Consider the following 17,246-nt stretch of genomic DNA (forward strand, 5'->3'; position numbering starts at 1 on the left):
AGGGGTGACAGCTAACGTGAGATTCCCCCCTCTGGTTGTCCCTCCTGCAGTCTCCTCTATGGGCTCCGGTAACATGGCCGCCCGGGGAAATGCAGCCGAATCACCTCCCCTCTAGCGCCGGGAAAGTTGCAGAGAACTACATTTCCCGTGAGTGGGCGGGTCCGGGGAGGAGGTGACGTCACGGTGGCTGTGTCTCTCCCCTTCCTGTGTGGGGCTCGGACGGTTTGCTGGCAGTGGAGGGTGAGGGGTTAGTAGAGTGGTGATGGGGGCAGACTGTCCTCCTCTGACTTCACATCTCTGACACCTCCAAACTCCCCTGTTCCCCTCCCCCCTCTTCTCATTGTTCATCTCATCACTTACATTAACTCACTTTCCATCTGATCCCCACCATTGGTCACCTCTCTGTGGCCCTGCCCACGGCGCTACACCACCCCTCCTTGATATAAACAGAATCCCTCCGCGAAACGAACGTCGCTTTTATCGGAGTCTTCCATCATATTCGCACGCCATGTCTTTTTTTTTTTTTTTACCGCGGCGAGAAGACGATTTTTTTTACAAATGTTTAAAGAGAACGGAAAAGAAGCGATGAAACTTTTCGAAACCGTTGGCAGCGATAGGAAAATTTCTGTCTTTTCTTTTTTTTTTTTGTGATTCGTGTCGACGAGGAAAAAAATTCGATCTACGTTGATATTGAAGGGTTGGTCGGCAAGGATCACGGCGGTTGCGTCAGCGAGAGTTCTGTCTGTGTAGTCTGGGGGGGGGGGGGTCAGAGAAGATCCGTCTTCGTCATTCAATCCTTTTGCCCCCACCCCCCCCTTTCAACGAACATCCTGCATCAAGTCTTGAGGCCAGACTCCAAACAGGATTGTCTTTGTAGGTTTCCAGCAGGTGGACATGTGTGGGTCCCTCAGGAGGACTTCGACGTCATCACGTTTATATGCCGGAGGAGGTCCAGCTCTAGATCCTGGAGCTACAGTCGCATCTCTGCCCCCCTCCCACTCCTTATCATTCACAAACTAGACGGCCTTGGGCTCTGTTTTGTGAATGGTCAGGAGGAGAGGGGTGACCATAGCAATGGGGTCTAGAACCTACAGCCAGTCAAGAAGCATGGGAGGGCATAGACGTATGACGGTGAGGTCCTCCCAAGGAACCAAAACATTCATCTGATGGATAACTATGAAGGTAATCCTCCCTGGAGTTCCACTTTAACCGATTTTTATTGGTCCCGATCTGTTGACTAAACAAAGTTTTTCAAACTCCTTTCTTTTCTTTTTTTTTAAACACCTTTTAGGGCTCTGCAGAGCCGGGTACACCGAGATGGAGGATCGGAAGCCTTCACTGGGTAAGAAGATAGTAGCTGCAGCCACCGGGAAAAAAGGGTGCAAGTATTGCGTTGTGGGATGGGGTGCATGTCTTCTAACTCGTATTTGTTTTGTGTGTTCTCTGAGTGTGGTTGCCTCTAGGTTGGCCCATGGGTGGAAGTTCTCCCAAGTTTGAGGCTTTCAGGGTGGCCATGGGTAGAAGTTACAAAAGTGTGGGGTTTCCATGGTGGTCAAAAGTGGAAGTTCTCCAACTGTGGAGCTCCGAGAGCAGGCCATAGGTTGAAGTTGTCCAACTGTGGCGTTTCCAGAGGAGGTCATAGGTAGACGTTCTCCAAGTGTGGGCTTCTATTTTGTCCATAGGTAGACGTTCTCCAACTGTGGGGCTTCTAGGGGAGGCCATAGGTAGACGTTCTCCAAGTGTGGGCTTCTATGGTGTCCATAGGTAGACGTTCTCCAAGTTTGAGGCTTTCAGGGTGGCCATAGGTAGAAGTTCCAAAAGTGTGGGTTTTCCATGGTGGTCAAAGGTGGAAGTTCTTCAGCTGTGGAGCTCCGAGGGGAGGCCATAGGTTGAAGTTGTCCAACTTTGGGGCTTCCAGGGGAGGCCATAGGTAGACGTTCTCCAAGTGTGGGGCTTCTATGGTGTCTATAGGTAGAAGTTCTCCAGCGAGGTCATCGGAGGAAGTTCTTAAAGTGTAGGGCTTCCCTGGTGGCCAAAGTTAGACATTCTCAGTGTGTAGACTTTCAGGGTCTCCTTAGATAGATGTTCTAATGAAGAGAGTAAAGATCTGGCACCAGGATGTCTTGACATTAAAAAGTGATATCTTTATTCCATCAAACCATAAAAAGGAATTGATTCCTAAAAGTTTACGTGTTTCAGCCTCCTACATTGGCCTTAGTCATAATAGTAATAGGTAGAAGTTCTCCATGTCTGGGGCTTTCAAGGAGGCCATAGGTGGAAGTTCTCTAAATATAAGACCTTCAGGGTGCCCATAGGTGGAAATTTTCCAGGTGTGAGGCTTTCAGGGTGTTCATAGATGGAAGTTTCCAAAATGTGGGGTTTTCATGGTGGTCAAAGGTGGAAGTTCTCCAACTGTGGGGCTTCCAGGGGAAGCTATAGGTAGAAGTTTTCCAAATAGGGGACTTCTAGGAGAGGACATAGGTATAAGTTCTCCAAGTGTGGGGCTGCTTAGGTGTCCATAGGTAAAGTTCCCCAGCGAGGCCATAGGTAGAAATTCTCCAAATGTGGGGTTTCCCGGGTGGCCAAAGATAAAAATAGTGAGTGGGCTTCTCGTTGGCCATAGGTAGAAGTTGCCAGTCTGGAGCTTTCATGGTGGTCATAGGTTGAGGTCCACAATGAAAGCCCCAGACTTGGAGAACCTCAACCTATGACCACCATGAAAGCTCCAGACTGGCAGAACTTCCACTTATGGCCACCCTTAAAACCTACACATGGAGAACTTCCACCTATGACCACTCTGAAAGCCCCAGACTTGGAGAACTTTCACCTATGACCACCCCGAAAGCCCCAGACTTGGAGAACTTTCACCTATGACCACCCCGAAAGCCCCAGACTTGGAGAACTTTCACCTATGACCACCCTGAAAGCCCCAGACTTGGAGAACTTTCACCCATGGCCTCTCTGGAAGCCCCAGACTTGGGGAATTTCCACTTATGGCCACCCTGACTGCCTTACACTCGGTTAACTTCCACTGATGTCCGCAGTGAAAGCCCCAGACTTGGAGATCATCGGTGGAAGTTAACCGAGTGTAAGGCAGTCAGAGTGGCTATAAGTGGAAATTCTCCAAGTGTGGGACTTTCTTGAAGATCATAGGTGGAAGTTCCGAAAGTCTGGGGCTTTCGGGGTGGGCATAGGTGGAAGTTCCCCAGCGAGGCCATAGATAGAAATTCTCCAAGTGTGGGGCTTCCCAGGTGGCTAAAGGTAGAAATAGTGAATGGGCTTTCTCGTTGGCCTTGGGTAGCAGTTCTTCAGGGAGGCCATAGGTAAATGTTCTCCAAAACCTAGCTCTGGTTATTTTGTAATCTGAAAAATCCAGTATAAAGGAAAAGCAGAAGATTGTTTTCGGACTGTCAGAAATTCTAATTCTTGATATCTTGCTGTTAAAAAAAAAAAAAAAAAAAGACTTTTTTATCTGCTTCTAGATGAACTCAGGAGCAGAATGGAGAAGAGTCCGAGTCCACCTCCCTCCTTCACACCTCACTACCCACAGAGTATTAAACAAGAAGCCGAGGATTCTCCACGTAGTTTTGCTGAAGATGACTACAGAGACCAGCGTGATGATACAGACTATTACGAGGCCCGGCAGTACTTCAAGGAGGAAGGAGAGGACAGCACCCACCAGGAGGACCAGGTAGACCCAACAGTCTCCACAATTGTGATACATTTTTTTTACTATATTCCAATGTTGTCTTTTTACGACCCTTGGCGACTAATAGATATTCTGCTGTTTAACCCTCAGCTAGATGATTCCGGCCACGAGGTGGCAACGCAGACAGAGCAAGCGGATGAGATGCGGATCAAAGAGGAGCAGGAGCCTGTGGATATCGATGCTGGTAAGTGGAGCTGCAGATTATACCACCTTGGTTTTTGAAAACAGCTTGGCTCAATACGAATTTTGTTCAGAATAGAATGAGAATGAAGTTCCAACGCTTGAGAAGGGCTCTGGGAAGGGGAAGCTGGCCAAGGTCATTTGGGGTGGGGTGCCAGGTATGCATTAGAACACTGATCAGTTGCATTCCCGCCCTGTCAGAGTTGAGACATTCTTTTTTGTGAAACCCTGTTCACGTGCCTTGTATTAAGAGAAATGTGAGTTTGGAACAGCGGTACATGATAAAAATTTTTTGTGAAATTGGGTAAAAGTGCATCAGAAACTTTGGAAATGGTATGGAGAAGCTGCGCTATCATCTGCACAAGTCTACCAATGGCAGAAGGTCTTCCAGGAAGGATGAGAAGGTGTTGAAAACAAACCATGATCAGGATGTCGCTCTTCGTCAAAAATGGAAAACGAACCATGATCAGGATGCCCCTCTTCGTCAAAAATGGAAAACGAACCATGATCAGGATGCCCCTCTTCGTCAAAAATGGAACAGAATGTGGATTCAGTGAGGTCTGTTCTCAACCGTGATGGACTGCTCACTATCAGAATGCAGAGGAAAAATGGAATTACTGAGTCAATTGTTCATGAAATCGTGACTCACGATTTGAACATGAGAAAAATGTGTTCAAGGAACTTGTCACCTGATCAGAAGGAACATCGGCAACTCGTTTGCCAAGATCTGTTTGCCCGTTTGAGAAGAGAGCCTGATTTTGTGAGTCGAGTGATCACGGGAGATGAATCCTGGGTGTTTGTGTACGATCCCCAGACAAAGAAACAAACTTCACAATGGTACACACCCACGTCACCTCACCCCAAGAAAACTTGAATGAGCAAATCAAAAGTCAAGTCAATGGTCGTGTATTTTTTTTTGATTCATGTGAAATTGTCCATAAGGAATTTGTACCTACTGGTCAAACTGTGAATCAAAAGATTTTACCTGGAAGTTCTTGGACGCTTGAGACAAAGTTTTTTGCGTCCTTGGATCTGTTCAACTTGGATCCTTGATCACAATGCTTTGGCTGTCAGAGAGTTTTTGGATGCAAAACCCATCTCGGTGCTTCTCCATCCACCCTACAGCCCCAAATTGGCTCCCTGCAACTTTTTCATATTCCCAGAGATGAAGAAGGGTTTGAAAAAGACGCCATTTTGGTAGTGTGGATAACGTCCAAAGAGCCACTATGCAGGCTCTGAATGCCATTCCACTTGAAGACTTCCAGGGATGCTATGAAGAATGGAAAAAAATTGCTGGGAGCGATGTGTGTACCTGCAAGGTCCACAAAACAAGGAGCGCCTAGTCCTGCTATAACTTGGGGATAAATACTCCACTCTGAAAGTTCAAGGTACGCCAGGTAATATGCATAAAGTGTCACCAGGTGACCAGGGAGAGGACATCAGCCGCCGGGGACACCAAACCTTTGCCCGCCGTGGCCGGAAGTGACGTCAGCAGAGGGTCACGTGCCCTGATGAAGGGGCTTGCCCCCGAAACGTGGTCATTTGATTCCACCAGATCATGTTCTGCTTTGTCTCATTGCTCCACATCCCCACTATTTATCATCGATTATCAACTCCAAGATTGGCCCCATCTCTAGGTGATTCCAGCCCTGCTCACACCATCTACTGGTGCCCTTACTACATCCTTCTAGATCTTCTTCCGCCCTCATCCTGCATCACTTTTGGGCCGAGGTTTAGTTTTCCCAGGTGGCTGGTGTCACCACAGTTCATCTCCCTGGTCACCTGGAGATCAATTCTCCCACCAGGCTCTGGCATCTTCCACCCAATGGGGCTTGCGAGTCTTAGGAATCCATCTTGTGAATTCGTTTTTCTGGTACGTGGCTGCTCATATGACTTTTTTTATAATAAAGTTGTGATGTTTTATGCATATTGCCTGGCACTTCTCGGACTCTCAGAGTGGAGTAGTCACCCCCAAGTTGCTGCAGGACCGGGCACTCCTTGTTTTGTGGGTTTTTTTTTTTTTTTTTTTTTAACTCTCATCACTGGTCAGTTGGGTGAGTGAGTAGACTAACTTCTTGGCTTCCCACACACATCCCCACTATCTACCATCGACAATCAACTCCAAGATTGGCCCCAGCTCTTGGTGATACCATCTACTGGTGCCCTTACTATATCCTTCTAGATCTGTTTCCGCCCTCATCCTGCATCACTTCCGACCCTCTGCTGATGTCACTTCCGGCCGCGGTGGGCCTAGGTTTGGTGTTCCCGGTGGCTGGTGTCACCGCAGTTCATCTCCCTGGTCACCTGACGATCTATTGTGGCACCAGACAAGCTCCCCTCTCCATGTGTAATTCTGTACACTCGCAAGGCGCGTACTTTAACCACCTCCCGTCTGGCCGTTGTATATAAACGACTGGATGGTGGCAGTGCAGGGTCGGGTGGCCGTTTATAAACGGGCTCCCCGCACCCTGCTTGTGCGCGCTCCCTGGGAGTGTGCAGCACCGCGATCTGGTGCCCGCTGGACACAGTGATACACAGATCGTTGGACGGGACCTCTGTACGAGGTCCCGATCATGTGATCACTAATTGGCCAATCAGTGATCACATGCAGAGTAGTAAGCAATGATGTCACTTGTGACATCATTGCTTACTACGTGTGAAATCTGTGAATGATCACAGAGGTCACATGGTACAGGACTATTCACAACAGCCTTGTACCATGTGACAAGCTGTGACCAATCACAGCTCACTCAGTAGTTCTCAGTAGTGCAGCCAGAGAGAAAGAGAAACGATTGCTTTTACACCCATATAGGATGTAAAAGCAATCAGTGTAAAAAAATAATCTTCATCACCCCTCACAAGTAGTACAGTGTCACACTGCTAGGGTGACAGTATGTAAAAAAAAAACCCCATAAATAATAATATAAAAAAATAAAATAAAAATGTAAAAAAAGTTTAAAAGTTATAATTTTTGGTTATAAACTAATTTGGCTTTTTTTTTTTTTTTTTTTACTAAAAAGATAACGGAATAAATTTTGGCCAAGATTTATGATGAAATACTATTTATTTGCAAAAGTTTATAAGAAAAACACTTTTTTTCAAAATTTTTGGACATTTTCATTTACATTGCAAAAAAAATAAAAATCCCAGTGGTGAATAAATACCACCAAGATAAAGCTTTATCTGTCTCAAAAAAATGCTAAAAAATTCATATGGGTACAGTGTTGCATGACTGCGCAATTGTCATTCAAAGTGTGATAGCACTGAAAGCTGAAAATTGCCCTGAACAGGAAGGGGGTAAAAGTGTCCGGAGTGGAAGTGGTTAAAGGAGACTGTTCAATTGGAAAAAATTTTTGAATGAAATAATTTTGAAAATATTCTCATCACTTTCTGGACACATCTTGTATGATAGACACCATCACTGAAAAGGATTTTTTTTCCCCCTTGTGCGAATTAGAATTAGGTCAGATATCCTCTCCATTCCGGAACTTTCAGTTCTAGAAGAATTGGGTGAGCAAGTCATCTTGTGTTTTATCCATAAAATGTCTTCGTTGTAGTTCCTGGCTTTTCCCCTACATTATTTTGAAGGGGTATCTCCACCTATCTCGGGGTGTTCCCCTGCTCCTGTAGACAATTGGTACAAAAATGAAAGCTCAACTCCAGCCAAAACTTCTGACATCATTGCTTACTACGTGTGAAATCTGTAAATGATCACAGAGATCATATGGTATAGGGCTATTCACAACAGCCTTGTACCAAGTGACAAGCTGTGACCAATCACAGCTCCCACAGTATTTCTCAATGGCTGCAGGAATGCAGCCAGAGAGAAGGAGAAATGATTGCTGTTACAGCCTTTATGGGTGTAAAAACAATGAGTGTAAAAAAAAAGAAAATCTTCATCACCCCCCACAATTAGTACAGTGTCACTATGGTGACACTGTACTGCTATGGTGACAGTATGTTTAAAAATAAATAAATAAAATAATATAAAAAAATAAAATAAATGTAAAAAAAATTTTTTTTCAATTATAATTTTTGGTTATAAACTAATTTGGGTTATTTTTTTTTACTAAAAAGATAATATATTTTGGCCAAGATTTATGAAGAAAGATGATTTATTTGCAAAATTTTATAAGAAAAACCCTTTTTTTCAAAATGTTTGGACTTTTTCATTTATATAATAAAAAAAAAATCCCAGTGGTGAATAAATACCACCAAAATAAAGTTTTATCTGTCTCAAAAAAATGCTAAAAAATTCATCTGGGTACAGTGTTGCATGATTGCACAATTGTCATTCAAAGTGTGATAGCACTGAAAGCTGAAAATTGGCCTGGGCAGGAAGGGGGCGAAAGTGTCCGGACTTGAAGTGGTTAAATGTAACCTTCCATTTTCATCGCATACTTATTTTACATCTAGTCATCACTGGGTCCCTGTGCTTCTCTTTGCAATGAAAGCAGATCATGCCTCGGTGGGAGGAACCGGCAGAGTCCTGAAATCATCACAGCGCCCTTCAACAGTACTTCTCTGGATCCCTCAGCCCTGATCAAAGCAAGCAGTGGGCTGGCTGTTGGGAGGTGTTTATGCAAATCTAAAAGTGCCTTGATGGGTGGATAGGAGTCTGGAGGATTGTATGGTCCCGGATAGGTCGTATTTGCATGCAGACCACCCTAGGTAACTACCGCATATGATGCTGAGTCTCCACGATTGAAAGATTTGAAATCCAATACATAGGTGTAGACCACTTACGAACCTCCTGAGCCCTGGCTGAAAAACTCCCAGGGGGTCATATGACCGCATCCTGCCTTGTTGCTAGGACGTTGCTAAGAGACTCCCAGCTGTTACCGGTCACCTCCATCAATGTGGGAGTGAGCTCTTTCTCTGATTCAAACCCCTTCACATGCGCTCTCTCCCCATAGCAGTAGCTCTGAGTTCAGCATTTCAGAACTTTCTCCTGGGATAGTGGAGATGAACAGTAACAGCTGGGAGTCTCTTAGCAACGTCCTAGTAACAAGGCAGGACAGGATGCCATCTTTGGGAGTTTTTAGTCAGGCTTTAGGAGGTAGGTAAATGGCCTACACCTATGGCAAGAGCATTATTCAGCCTTGGTCAAAGCTGCTGTTTTTATCTACAGACGCCTCTTACCTGCACAGGTAGTTTTTTTGGTAAAGGTGAACTGTGCCTTTACCTAAATATAACAATTGGAGTTGAACCCAAGCTTTAACTCTTTTTTTTCTCTCCAGGCTATGACATGAATGATCAAGACTCTTGTGATTCAGCCACGACATCTGGAGCTACATGCCTTCCATTTGATGAGTATGGGCAACTAGCAGACAAACCCAAACAGTTCATCTGCTCGGAGTGTGGCAAGGGGTTCAGCCTCTACTCCTATCTCACCAAACACCAGCGTTGCCACTCGGACGAGAAGCCTTTCACTTGCATCGAGTGTGGCAAGTGCTTCCGATACAAGCCCAGCCTGGTCGCCCACCAGCGCGTCCACACCGGCGAGAAGCCGTTCTCCTGCACAGAGTGCGGCAAGCTCTTCGTCACCAAGTTCAACTTGAAGGCCCACGCCAAGGTCCACACTGGAGAGAAGCCGGTGGAGTGTCCAGCATGCGGCCGGTGCTTCAGCAACAACCCAGCTCTGGTGAAGCATCTCCGGATCCACACGGGCGAGAAACCCTTCTCCTGCACCGTCTGCGGCAAGGTCTTCGCCAGCCGCTCCTGCTTGAACGCTCACCAAGTAATCCACACAGGCGAGCGCCCGTACATGTGTGCCGAATGCGGCAAGGCCTTTGCCAACCAGTCCAACCTCATCTCCCACCGGATCATCCACACCGGCCAGAAGCCTTACATCTGCCCGGAGTGCGGCCGCGGCTTTGCAAACCAGTCCAACCTGGCCAAACACAAAATGACCCACACGGACCACAAGCCCTTTGTCTGCATAGAGTGCGGCAACGTCTTCGCCAGGAAGGAGGGCCTAGCCAAACATTTTGAAAGGATACACAAGAAGAAACTAGAATTCTGAGGATAAAAGAATATTTTAGAAGTGTTTTTCTAAATGCTGGTACGCGTGAAACCTCGACACGCATTCTTGTAGTTTTCTCACCCAACTTGGCCTTCTTTATTTGGACCAAGAGAAAGCAGAGACTGGCTGATGAACACGGGTCATCCAAATCAGGAATGACGTTTGAGCAAGAATTCAGTTTGAATCCAGTTATGACCCGTTTAAATCCCGCTTCATTCAGTTTTATTCCAGCGTTGACGGACAAGTTGACATTTTTTTTTTCATCTTCACTCAAAGTGAAACAAGTGAGAGTGGATTAAAAAAAAAAAACATTCAGCAGTTTTACATTTCCCAGAGAGGGAAACATGTAACGCCGACATTCATGCAAACGCAAATTTGGAGGAGACAAAAGCAGGTGGTGTTGAAAGGGATGAAAATCTGAAGATCTACCTTAGGATCAGTAGCTCTCTGCGGCTTCCACCTCTGCTGGGAGGAAAAAATGCAATGGTGGGGAGTAATTACGAGCGTGCCAGCTTGGGGATGGTTTATTCTCTTTCTTCAACTCGGTGGCCGCTTAAAACAGCCGCACAATGCTGCAGAAGTAGACCGTTTACCTACTGGTGAGAAGATCCTCATGGACAGAAAGAAGTCTTCACAGACTGCTCACGGCTTGGCTTCATGGATTACCGATGTCTTTTTTTTTTTTTTTTGTTCCATATTGGCGAGCAGGCGGTACATAGGCAGCATGTGAGGTTATGTCATAGAAGAGTTTGATATTACGCGCACAAATTCAAATTTTAAAGCTGAAGGCCAAATCTGGGCACCAAGTCCAACGTGATCTCCTTCGGCCAGCTCTTCTCTCGTTCTCATAACACGGAAGTAGAACAGTAACTTCTACTAGTCTACCAGCTCTTACACTCTCGCGTCTTCATCACTGGCACCAGACTCTCCCAAAATCTGATCTCCTAGCTGGGTATCATGAAGCACAGGATGGAGGAGGCACTTATACAAGTCTTCTAGAAAAAAAAAATACACTAAAACATTCGTTGTTGGAGGAAAACAAGTGCAGCGAGAACATTTCCTCCCATTTCTCGACATTCTGTCTGCTGCTAAAACCGCCTGGTGCACTTTAACTGCTACTAAAGCTGGATGGCTGGCTCATGGCAGAAGTTTGCCAGCATGCTGGAAAACACAATCAGCGGACAGATCCTTCTTATACAGAGAAAGCTCAGCTGTCAGGATTTGTTCCTTGTACATCTAACAACTATGGTAACCTAATCATCTGCAGAACCACCCAACCAAGTTGGCCCGGCGCCTCCGATTTTTTTTTATTGCCCCCTTCCCTCTCAAGAAATATCGACATTTGACACACATGCTTCTTGTCTAGGAAATTTTAGGTTTTGTATATGAACTGCTAAAGATGAATCGTGAGAGGTGACCCCCTGTTAAAGGGTCAAAAAGTATGAAAATGTCTATTTTTAAAAAAAAAAAAGAGATAATAATGGTCGGCTACAAAATACTGTAAGAAGGGGTTGGCTCTCCAAGGTCCAGGCAAAGCCGCCTCTCAAAAGTCCAGTCTGCCCACATCTGTAGGCACGGATACTGGTCGTATGGAGCTCAGCTGCGCTCCCCACACGTCACAAAGAGACCGGGCGCGCTCTGATGACATCATTGGTAAAGCTTTATTGTTCTAGACCAGGGGTGTCAAACTGGTGGCCCTCCAGGTGTTGCAAAACTACAAGTCCCATCATGTCTTTGCCTTTGGGAGTCACGCTTTTAAGTGTCAATCCTGCAATGTCTCATGGGACTTGTAGTTTGGCAACAACTGGAGGGCCGCCAGTTTGACACCCATGATCTAGGGCATGGTTGCTGAACCTGTGGCCCTCCAGGTGTTGCAGAACTACAAGTCCCATCATGCCTCTGCCTTTGTGAGTCATGATTGTAACTGTCAATCTTGCAATGCCTCATGGGACTCGTAGTTTGGCAACAGCTGGAGGGCCACCAGTTTGACACCCGTGTTCTAGACAATGACAGAGGGTTTGATTTACTAAAACCGGAGAGCGCAAAAACTGGTGCAGCTCTGCATGGAAGCCAATCATCTTCCAGTTTTTTTTTTTGTCAAAGCTTAATTGAACACGGTGAAGTTAGATTCTGATTGGCTACCATGCACAGTTGCACCAGATTTTGCACTCTCCAGTTTTAGTGAATCAATCCCAGAACGTCTGTGTTAGACCTTCCTCACATATATCACCTAGAAAGAACGTATGGGGTTAAAAAAAAAAAACCATACTCACCTAGTTGGATTCAGCATCAATCTCAGCTCTAAGATCGAGAACAGAGCGATCAAACACCGCTGATTGCTCAGTTCTCAGTCTCCGGCAGACCGGCTCTCTCTTCCTCAGCACTCCCTGGAGCGCTGGGCTGTGGAGGAGGCGGGAGCGGCTGGCTCAGGCTCTCAGTGGCCTGCTGCCTGTCCAGGCATCTTGGTGGCCATCCATATTCCCATCGCACACATTCCTGGAAGAGGCTCTAGGATACTGGGTGCTGCAGCAACCACTAGCTGGAGACTGGATCGTGCATGACACCGTGTAGATCTTTGCCAGCACACCACAGATCTTCAAGTGGAGTCCAAAAATTTTTTTATTGGAAGTACGATCACATCACAAACAAGAGAGTGCAATGTTTCAGAGTCACGCAGGACCCCTTTGTCAGGGATGTAATGAGGAAGGGGTTCTGCATGACTCCAAAACATTGTACTCCTTTTTGATGCGATCATACTTCCAATAAAACATGGTTTGGACTTAACTTGAAGTTCTGTGACGTGCTGGCAAATATCTACACTGTGTCAGGCGTCTGGGTGGATCCTGACATTAAAGTCTGGATCTCTCCAGAGTCTGGACAGGCTCTGTGATGTCAGCTTTAGCCCACTGTCGACTAGAACCGGGCCACAGGAGTGCAGAATGAAGTTCACTCCTGTGAACCATAGGAGAAGTACCGCCAAAATTGCCTTGGCTATGAACCTCCTTTAGTTCAGTATTACTGTGCCACTTCCCAGAAGAAATGTGAGTGAGGAGGGTCTGGGTGGACCTTCTGTGCTAGTGTCAAGAACGATAAAGTTTTAGCAATGCTAATGTCATTGGAGTTCAGCCACTGCTTGTTTTGTCCTACGGCGGTCAGGCCACCCAATGCTGCATCTTAAAGAGAACCAGACAAGATCGGGCTTACGCAGTACTTGCTCCCTAGTTGGTTTGAGGCAAGGTTCACATCTCCGCGTTCCTGCAAGCCACGTTTTGCACTGGGACGAGAGCCCATTAACCCCTTAGCGCCGGCGCCTCCCAGCCCTTTAAGGGTTTCAGGAGGCGGGGCGGGGTTTAGAGTCATGTGACCGCCGTGACACGATGTCACATGATCGGGAAAGGTCCCAATCTCCTCTTTCGATCGGGACCTTTCCGTGAGTACCGGACATGTGTGCTTGGAGCTCGCTCTGAGCACATATCTTTTTTTAATAAAACGCAAATGTGCAGCCGCTCGGCGTTTAGGCCCAGACGCGGGAGGCCGCACATTTGCATTCGGCCGACGCCAAGAGGTTAATTTGAATGGACTCCCGTGCCCCGGGACATGCAGGGAAGAAGTTCCTGCATTTCTTTGGAAAACGCAGCCTGCACAGGAACTGAGGTTCCCAGTACGGTTGTGAATTCCAGTGCGGGCGGCGTGCCATTAGAATTAATGGCACCCGCCTGCGGGTCCGCATTCCTCTGTGCGGTGGTGTGGCTGCATGGATTTTTGTGCGGATCCGCAGCGGCACCACCCGCACAGATGTGAACCTAGCCAAACTGTGCAGGCGTACTGCAGAGAACAACTTTGGAGCTGGGAGTCAACGTTGGTCTGATAGCTGCATCTGCTGGACCTTGTGCTGATAAGTCATACTGCCCTCCTGGTTCCTGAGTATGCACGACACCATCAGATACCAGAACTCTACTGCTGCAAGCTGTCTTCCAACCCCTGAGTGCACACAGCAGAATCAATAGTCCTTTAAATTAAAGTGGAACTCCTACCTAACACTAGTTATTCTTAACCTCTTCCCCGCAGTGGTGACGGCCTTTTGGTGGGTGGGCTTTAACACATATGTAGTGGTGGTGGCCTCTTGGTGGGTGGGCTTTAACACATATGTGGTAGCGGCCTCTTGGTGGGTGGGCTTTAACACATATGTGGTGGCTGCCTCTTGGTGGGTGGGCTTTAACACATATGTGGTGGTTGCCTCTTGGTGGGTGGGTTTTAACACATATGTGGTAGCGGCCTCTTGGTTGGTGGGCTTTAGCACATATGTGGTGGCAGCCTGTTGGTGGGTGGGCTTTTACACATATGTGGCCCTATGTAAACAACAGTCTGTGCTGAGAGCGCACGCACAGATATGGTTGGGGACCGGAAAGCTCCCACTGCATACTAGTGATCGGAAGCTTTCCAACCATGTGACCTCTGTGACAGCTAATCACAGTGGTCACACAACCCAAGGGCCTGCCTCCCAGCATTTAAAAGCTCTTAAAGGGCCGGGAGGCGTTTATAAATGTCCCCTCCTGCTACCTCTTCTGTATAAAAAAAGATGTGTATACTTACTTTTTTTTTTTGTCTGCTCCTGGTCACGTGATCGTCTGGGTGAGACAATTGATGGGGAGAGATGGGAGCATTTGACGACAGCTAGGAATTCTCCCGGGAGCTGTGATGTCATTCATAGGCCTCCCGTCATTCGTAGGTCCTCCTCTTCCCTGCAGCCACTGCTTACTGACACGGGACGCAAAGCTGCAGGATCACATGACCAGACCGGACTTAAAAAAGGTAGAAGTATATAGATGTTTTTTTATACAGGTTAGGCAAGATAGGTAGCAGGAGGGGGGGAAGGGACATTTTTAATCATAGTTATTGTTAGGCAGAATTTCCACTTTAAATGACTATGGATTCTGCTGTGTGCACTCGGGTTGGGAGGCAGCTTGTATTATACAACTGATGTATGTCATTTGACATGTAAATATATATCGTACCTTGGGGGGGGGGAGCCTCTCAGTGCTGACTTTCAGCTCCAAAGTTGTCTTTCAACAAAGTTAAAGCGGAGCTCCACCCAAAAGGGGAATTTCCATTTTAAGTCTTTGTCCCCCGCTCTCCATTAAGGATTGGCACCTTTGGGAAGCGGGTACCTGAATTTGACAGGTATCCGCTCCCACTTCTGCTGTGATCGCCTAGGCAAGTGGAAGTTGTCCCCCCGTAGTCTTCTGGAACACATGACAGGTCCCAGAAGACTATGGGGCCATTCACAAAGCACAGAGCTTCTCGCACATGCGCAGCCGCAAGCTGTCACAGCCGGGTGCCCACACTGAAGATGCCGGCTCCGGGGAGAGAAGACGGCCGGTGAAACCAGCGGTGGTGAGGACACCGCTGAACTGAGGGACATCTAAGTGTCTGTATTTTAAAAGTCAGCAGCTACATCTTTTGTAGCTGCTGACTTATTTTTTTCATGTGAAACTCCACTTTAATGCAGGCCATACATGGGTTGAATTGCGAACAATAGAAAATGTTTGCTCGGTAATCCAATGGCGCCATCAATTATTTCGAAAATTGGCTGACCAAGGCATTAAGTTCACCCCATATAAACGGGTGAAACTTCTGTTCCTTCCAGGTCACGGCTCATGTGCATACTCTTTTCGGAAAAACGATTGTACGATTTTACCACCATTGAGTCGAAAAATCGGTATTTTTTCACAAATTTTCCAACATGCCTGATCCCCGAAAAGGGGAGGAACCACGAAAATTGGCCAGTGCCATTGACCCACTAACAGAGCGAAAATTGGCTGATTCTTAGGTCCGATTTTTGACCCATGTATGGCCGGCATAAGTTTACCTGTCGGATAATGGGACCTTTTTAGGGTCTACTTTCAGAAAACTCTAAAGACGCCGTTTTTTTTTCCGTGTGAGACACGCAAGCCCATCAGGAGCGCTCCATCAAGTCCTATTTATGTATATATAAGACATTTACAGTATTTTTACTATTTATCAAGAAGAGGACTCTTGGTGAGCTACGTCTTTCACACCTTGACCACACATTGGCTACAAACAGTTCGGTGCTATGTGACGGTGGAGAGACCTCAGCCGAGATCTTGCAGGATGACGACGAGCAATCCAACTAGTGTCAAGTCTTGACTCCATTCCCTTGCGGTGCTGCGGCTGAAAGCACTCCCTCCTGCTCTTGCACTTTGCGGCCGAGTGTTGCTGGCCTTTGTTTCCTCCGTTAATTCCTAGGTAGAATCTTCTAGGTGACTTGCTGCCAGTTTTCTGTGCCTGGTAACCTCTACTGGATTTGCTATGCAGTGGCAGCTCAACCAAAAAGCTTGGTTTGGGCACAGCCTGGCTGGAATCCTGGACATTTGTCAAGAACGAGGGATTACTCCACCTTGACCAATGTCCAAACGATCAGCTGAGGGTCATCTTAAAACAGGTGCAGGTGCTCTCCTTTGTGTTTTAACAGGCAATCATGTACGGAGATCGGAAGTCCTTCAAGGAACCCCTTACCCTCTTGTATGCAGTCTCTTATGAAGAGATAACTCGGCGCGGATTCCATCTTTTGGCTGGTGGTCTTCACTGGGAGTCTGTTGTAACCCTCCTTGCCTCTATGTGACAGTTAAGCCATCTGTGCCGATAATGCTCTCACTCCGCTTTTATTTGTATCATGCAAAGTGTGTCTTTGTGAATAAAGGCTGGAAATTGGATCCGGGTGGTTCTCTTGTTGCACATAAAAAGGTCAAATAGAGTAAGTCGCTACGATGTGAATGTGGATGGGGGGAGATGATATGGATCTGGGTGAACAGACAGGAATGACATTCTTCACGTGATCATGGCTCTAGTTCTGTGTTGGGTGGTGGCAATCCAGTAGCATCATGACAGGTCTCCTTTTAAAGTGGAACTAGAGGCAAACTTTTTTTTTCCCCATTTTGGATAGAGCAGGGGAGTTTCCCCTTTGTTTCCTCCCTTTATTTCCTAGGTAGAATCTGCTAGATGGCTCGCTGCAGTTTTTCTGTGCCTGGTGACCTCTATTGGATTCGCCATGCAGTGGCAGCTCAACCAAAAAGCTTGGTTTGGGCACAGCCTGACTGGGATCCTGGACAACGAGGGATTACTCGACCTTGACCAATGTCAAAATGATCAGCTGAGGGTTGTCTTAAAACAGTTGCAGCTGAGGGTTGTCTTAAAACGGTATAACCCTGGTCAGATTTTTTTTTTCTCCCAAGACGGAGATTTCTCTTCAATTAATGTCCCATAGCCAAACTGGAAGTGAGAGGAAATCCTTGCAAATTAATGGAATTCCCT

General features: G+C 46.7%; 1 protein-coding gene across 1 annotated transcript; it reads left to right on the forward strand.

The window, feature by feature from the left end:
* Positions 1-253: 253 nt before the first annotated feature.
* LOC149466106 (uncharacterized) lies at positions 254-16,648 on the forward strand. The gene is made up of 5 exons (XM_089672865.1): positions 254-1,182; positions 1,292-1,342; positions 3,483-3,691; positions 3,800-3,893; positions 9,130-16,648. Exons 1-5 carry the CDS (start codon positions 1,167-1,169, stop codon positions 9,912-9,914), a joined length of 1,155 nt encoding a protein of 384 aa, XP_089528991.1. The 5' UTR covers positions 254-1,166; the 3' UTR covers positions 9,915-16,648.
* Positions 16,649-17,246: the final 598 nt, after the last annotated feature.

The sequence above is a fragment of the Staurois parvus genome, unplaced genomic scaffold, assembly GCF_062004578.1.
Source record: "Staurois parvus isolate SC_StPar_1 unplaced genomic scaffold, SC_StPar_1.0 ptg000132l, whole genome shotgun sequence".
NCBI lineage: Eukaryota > Metazoa > Chordata > Amphibia > Anura > Ranidae > Staurois > Staurois parvus.